At 48.8% G+C, this 6,531-nt stretch overlaps 1 protein-coding gene across 1 annotated transcript; it reads right to left on the bottom strand.

The window, feature by feature from the left end:
- Window positions 1-2,088: 2,088 nt before the first annotated feature.
- On the bottom strand, window positions 2,089-6,283 carry LOC123352040 (probable G-protein coupled receptor 33). The gene is made up of 2 exons (XM_044991735.1): window positions 6,035-6,283; window positions 2,089-5,015 (listed from the first exon to the last, which is right to left on the bottom strand). The coding sequence occupies exon 2, from the start codon at window positions 5,007-5,009 to the stop codon at window positions 3,960-3,962; it is 1,050 nt and encodes a 349-aa protein (XP_044847670.1). The 5' UTR covers window positions 5,010-5,015; window positions 6,035-6,283; the 3' UTR covers window positions 2,089-3,959.
- Between the last annotated feature and the right edge of the window lie 248 nt (window positions 6,284-6,531).

A 6,531-nucleotide genomic window follows, 5' to 3' on the forward strand; every position in this document is an offset into this window, starting at 1 on the left:
TCGCAACACGGCTGAAATGGGACCACAGAAGGCATGTGAGTCCTGTGCCAATAACCGAAGTGTCAGGTCTCTAGTTGCTCTGAACAACTGGGTGTAGTGGGGGGTTGAGTCCTGGAGTGACTTGGAACCCAGGAGTTTCTAGAACTAGCCACAAATCTAGAATTCACAGGACACGATTGTTTTTTCAAACACATAGATGCTTGGATCCTTTGAAGTGCCAGACCGTGTCAGATCTGATTGGGTTTCAAGACATTGTCACACCAAGAACTTAAGAGGTTCTAGAACTAGCCAGCTATCTAGAACAAGGCGTAAGGCTACAATGTTGTCATAGATATTTTTAGAAAAAATCATGGACAGGCCACAGGCAATAAACAAAATATGATGGAAGCCGTGACCTGTCCCTGACTTTTGATAAAAACATCCCTGACATAATGTCGAGGCAAGAGGGTCCAGCACCATGCCCCCACCCCTCACAGTGGCTAAGAGCTGCAGGAACCCCATTTCCCAGGGGTTGGGAGGGATCCCCCTGCCACCCTGCAGGGCTGGAGCTGTGGGGTTCCCCCACGCCCACAGCCAATGAGCAGCTCTGGGGTTCCTCTGATGCAAGTGGTGGCAGCTGGGAGCTGCGGGGGGTCCTGGTTGCCCGCGGGAGACAAGCCATTGCAAGGTGGAGCTTTGCCAGGGGTGGCGGCTGGGCAGCTCAGGGGTCACTGCTGATTGCAGCAGCTGGATGTGCTGCTGCTGGCAACGGCAGGTCAACTGCGAGGCCCACAATGTCATGGAGGTCGCTGAGTTATGGTTTCCGTGACTTCTGCTACCTCTGTGACATAACCTTAGCGTTACTCGTGAGGTACTATGGTGTGTGTGTATGTGTCGATTTTATACACAGACAGAGACATACACACATACACACATTTAAAATCCTAGTAGTACATAATGAGGTCTAGAGATCTGAGTGGTTCTCAAATCTCATGGGTTTTTTAAAACTCAAACTGGTCCTATGAGGTCTAGGACATCATATATGAGGTTGGAAAACGGGATGTTCTAGGCCACATAGGAGTTGTTTGGATTTTAAAGCTTTGGTAGACCTAGAACCCAAGCGGTTCAAGAACCAGCCACATATCTATCATGAATAGGACCCTATTCGCTTTTGAAACATACAGTGGTGTGGAAAACATGATGCTCTAAATCTGGCACACATCAGTTCACATTCAAAACACTGACAGACCTGAGATCCAAGATGTTAAGAACTGGCCAGGATTCCTAGAATCCATGAGATCCTATTGAATTTTGAATCAGCGAGAGGTGTTTTCTGTCACAGTTGGCAGTCTTGTTTCATCTGAGCAGTATGAATGGAAAAAGATTTTTGAAATAGATGATTTAAGCACATGTCTAATTTACCTACAACCTCCACCCATAGCTAGTGGCCCACACAGGCCTGGCTTCCTCAGCTACCCCAGTGGGTCCAGGTGACAACTGGTTCAGCTCCCCGACAATGGCTGCCTGACATCTGGATAGAATCAGAGATTCCAGGGACTGAAGGAACATGGAGGTCCCCATGTCTGACCTGCAGCAGAATGTCCCTGAATTAGTCCCTGGTTGAACTGGAGCAGACCTGTTAAAAATACCATCCAGCCCTATGTTAAAAATTGTTGGTGATGGAGAAACCATCAGGATGAGTCCTTTTTACTCTTTATAATCGTTTGGATCTGCTGGCCCCCAGCCTTGGCCAAGGTTTTGTAACTTGGCTGGAGCTGGCAAGTGAGATCTTCACAGTTACTGGGACCTGGGACCAGAGGTGCAGAGGGCAGCCCACACTGAAAATGCCAAGGCCAGGGCAGGCTGCATTAAGGAGAGCAGTTTATCCCAAAACTGGTGGCTAATACAGTAGTTAGATTCACCAACCAGTCACAAGCTGTGCTCCTGATCCCCCACGCAGGTTGTCAAGAAGCCAAGAAAAAAAGAAAGAAATCACACAGCCCACTTTATTGCATTCCAATCTAGGCTCCCAATCAGCAGATTGGTCCAGTAAAGTGAGAAGTTACTTAAAACTCTATTCACTGTACAAAATGTTCTTCTAGATCCCCAAAGGGCCAGACATGTTTCCAGATCAATATTGGTTTGGATTTTACCCAAAAAATTCCACATTGCCAGCCAATCCTTTAGCATCTAAACCCAAAGGTTTTCTGTAAAGAAAAAGAAAAGAAGAAGCAGATTGTTGTTAAATGGTCGAAGCAATCAGATACACACAGAGACTTCAGAGCCCATTTATCAGCAGTGAGTTTCCTTGCTTGTGAAGTCCCTCTGGAACACACCCAAAGCTTGGATGGGTCATTCAGTCCTTTGTTCAGAGGTGCAGTTTGTAGAGAAGTTACTCCAGAGTCGAAAGCAGGATTGAAGACAAAATGGAGAAGATGTAGCTGCCGTCTTATATCCTGTGTACATTCTCTGTCCCAAACACAAGTTCCCAGCATGCGGATATGGAAAAGCTCTTGGAGTCTCCTGTCCACAGGAATGTCCCTACAAGTCCTGCTGACTCAGTGGCGCTTCCCCCGGCTTCTCTCAATGGGTTTATTGTACAGCTGATTGCCCTTGATGGGTGATCCAACAGTCTAGGCAGTGCTAATGCCAATCTGTCTGGGGGTTTCACCCAGATACACAGCACACTATCAATATACCACACACATTTATAACTCACAATACATATATGACGCATACATATAAACAAACTTACCATATTTAGCAAATCATACATTACCACTAATACCTTACATGGCATAGCTGGTACGATTCATGCAATATCATAATATTGGTATCCATAATATTATGAATAGCCATCCACATTTCATAGAGCATCACAGTTACTAGCTTGGTCGTTACCTCTTCACCACCCTGAATGTGCACAGGCAGGTGGTTTCTCTGGAGCTGCTCTTCATTCTTCTGGCTTCTTTTCCTTACTGGTCACTCTTAAACTAAGGCAGAGACTCTCCACACTAAATATCCCAATGAGTGGGTCACACAGTGTTTGTAAATTATGTCAGAGCCACACCAGAACACTTACAGAATCAAGGTCATTCAAGGAATGCCCGGGAATTATTTATTATCTTTTATTTCGATAGCACTGGGAACCCCAGTCCTGGCTCAGGACCTCACAAAACACAGAGGAAAAATACAGTCCCTGTCCCAGACAGCTCACAATCTAAGGGGATCCATGGACAGAGACCTGGGCAGAGATGCAGGAGACCTGGGTTTGTTCCCAGTTCTGCCACTGGATGGACTGAAGGTTCTACTGGGTGACCTTGGCAAAGTCACTTCCCCACTCTGTGCCTCAGTTTCCCCATTTGTAAAAACTGGAAAACTGTTACTGACCTTGGTAAAGTTATTTGAGATCTACTCATGACAAGCACTAGAGAAGATCTAGATATCACTATAGTAATACACAGACCCTTCTATAATATACCACACCTAATGGATTTTAAATCATTTGGAAATCTAGAACCCCATTGAGACTTTCAGCAAACAATCTGGAACCTGTTGGATTCTATGTGGTTTGAAAGCACTCTAGAATCCAGTGATGTCCTAGATCCAGTCGAAAATCTAGAACCCACAGACTTGAGTTTGAACACATTAAGAGGCTTACAATAAAAGAGATTCCAGAGCCAGCTAGTGATGCAGAATCCAAGAGAGTCAATTAGCTGAGAACACATTGAGAGATCTAAAACAAACAAGATTCCGAGGCTGGCTATTGATCTGGTGCCATTGATGACACATTGAGTTTGAAAAAAATTGAGTGACCTAGAATGCATGGAATTCTAGGGAGAGAAGGGAATCTAGAATCCAGGGACATTGCAGGGTTTATGAACAGTTAAATAATTGGAACCCATTTGGATTTAGAACCATCAGGAATCTAGGGACAAAGAGGATGTCAAGTTTTCAGCTATCCCAAAGTCTGACAACCTTTAAGCCATCTCTTGTTTTGTGTTCTCAGCTTCTGACCCCGGTCTTCCACTAGACTCGGGGCCATCGCTGCCAAGATCGTCAGCAAAAGCCGCCTTGACCAGAGTGACAAGAGACGTCCTGAAGACCTGCCAGAACTTCTCCCCCATAAAGAGGTAGAGGATGGGGCTGATGCAGCTGTTGAAGCTGCATGAGAAGGTGTAAATGACCAAAAGGGGGCCTCTGAGTACCTCTGTCTCCTCCTTTTTGTAGAGCTTCAAGCCATAGTAGAGGTGGTAGGGGAGCCAGCCAAGGAAGAAGGAAACTACCGTCGTCACCATGACTTTGAAGGGCTTCCCTGCCCACGCCAGCTTCTTCTCTTTCATCTTCAGCACAATGCTGACATAGCATCCCACGATGGTGCAGAAAGGCAGCAGGAAGCCCAGCAGGAACTCAACCATGAAGAAAGCCTGGTGGACCCGTCTGCCCAGTTCCTCCATCTCGGCTCCATTCCAGTCTCTGGAGAGGGTGTAATTACTGATGCAGATGATCCTGCCCCCATCCACAATCTGGGTCTCCCGGAAAGCCAGGTAGGGAGTGCTGAGACCGAAGGAGGCCAGCAATACGCCCACAACCAGCTTCCCAGCCCGTGGCACGGTGCGGTGATTCCGGGACCAGATGGGATGGTGAGTGAGGGTGTAGCGGTCCAGGCTGATGAGGGTGATAAGGAAGGCAGAGATGAACATGACAATGGAGATGAAGGTGTAGAGGAGCTTGCACATGGCTGGCCCGAAGACCCAGTGTAAACCCATGAGGAGGTAGACGATGAAGAAGGGGGTCATCAGGGTGAAGAGGAGGTAGCAGGAGACCAGGGAGAGGAACCAGACTGTGGTCACCGTCCTCCTCATCTTCAGACCCAGCACCCACACGTACAGCCCATTCCCCGCCACACCCACCAGGAAGGTGGGGAAGAGCAACACGGCTGCGGTGAGGTGCGCAGCGCTCACAGATGCTGGAGTCTGACTGGAATTCACCCAAGTGGTTGATGGGAGAGTCATGTTCCCTTGGTCCATGGTGCCCTGGGGAGAGACAGAAGAGCGGTTGGAAGGGATGACCGTGGAGGGGAAAGGGGAGAGTGGAAGAGGAGGAATGAAGCAATAACAGAGGGGGTTAGGAACACACTATTGGACAGGACCTAGCTGGGCACCCCTGGTCCTCCAGAATTTCCAGGCTGGGTATTCTCAGTAACTGGACTATAGCCGGTGAAACTCCCTGCTACAAGGTAGGACTATGGGCAGCAGAAGAGGAAAAGAGGGGTAACAGACGTGGGAGGAGTGGGGAAGGGGACAGTGTAGTAGGTCAAATACACAGCTGTAATCTGGGTGATGGGCCGGCTCGGGGGCGGGGGGGGGGGGGAATGGGACACGGGGCCTTTTCCTCTAGCAGATGCCAGCTCCAATCGGTCTCCGGGGCAGGGACTGGCTGGCTCAGAGAGGTGGGGATTGGTGTTGTTGACTCCAATCATACAGCAGTTGGTGATGGTGGAAGTCATTGCTACAAACTGGACAAAGCCAACCTCCCCACCCCCCCAACCTGTCTTCTGAGCTCATCTGCCTGCCACAGGAATTGCTGCTACACCCTGACTTGTGAAAGCGTGCAGGGTCCTTCTCACCCTTATTGTAACACAGGAAGCCTCAATCCACTGACCTACTTCCCTGCCCCACAGCCGTGCTGCCAGCCCTGCACAATGTGTTCTGTCCTAATTGATTCTCTTGGATTCTGCATCACTAGCTGGCTGTGGAATCTCATTTCTCGTAAGCCTCTCAGTGTGTTCAAACTCAAAGTCTACATGTTCTATATTCCCGACTGGATCTAGGACCTCTGGGTTCTTACCTCTGCCTGGGACTGTGCCCCCCACGACCTTTTTAGATTGGAGTTCTTTCTGCTCTGTAGAATGGCCTAATGGTTAGAAAAGGGGGAGTGGCAGCCAGGACCCCTGGGTTCTATCCTCAGCTCTTGGAATGGGGTGCAGGGAGCGTCTAGTAGTAATTTTCTTCTATAGTATAGAAGAATCCCTCTACCCATCGTCTCGACTCACCTGGGCAGCGCAGGACTCAGCACAGAGAGAGACTTGGATGGTGTGTGTTTGCTCAAGAAAGCATCCGTGAGTCTGTCCTCAGAACCCCTGAGTCCTCCCCTGTGTGTTGAGTTCACTCCCCTTTACTCTGTCTTCTACATGCTGCGTCCCCACTGGCTCTCTGAGATCCACAAGCTGCAAACTATGAGCAGAAATGATCATTGGACACCGTCTTAGCAGAGAAATCACCTAACAACCATTTTTTTAAAACTCGCCCTTATTCCCCTCCCAGAGCCTGGCATAGAACCCAGGAGTCCTGGCTCCCACCCCCCACTGCACTAGATGTTTGGCCAGGCTAGCAGCTCATCTAGTGAGCCGTGCCCCTGTGAAGAGGAAGGGCCTGTATTTTGCACAAGTCCTTTACTGACAGGGGCTGCACCCAGAGATAACCCAGCCCCGTTAGCTCACAACAAAGGCTGAGTCACAAATGATGCAAGTCCCAGCTGAAGGGGGGGGGG

This window comes from Mauremys mutica, chromosome 17, assembly GCF_020497125.1.
Source record: "Mauremys mutica isolate MM-2020 ecotype Southern chromosome 17, ASM2049712v1, whole genome shotgun sequence".
Taxonomy (NCBI): domain Eukaryota; kingdom Metazoa; phylum Chordata; order Testudines; family Geoemydidae; genus Mauremys; species Mauremys mutica.

Coding starts and splice junctions, on each gene's coding strand:
- LOC123352040 (XM_044991735.1), bottom strand. CDS start 5,009: ATGGACCAAGGGAACATGACTCTCCCATCAACCACTTGGGTGAATTCC.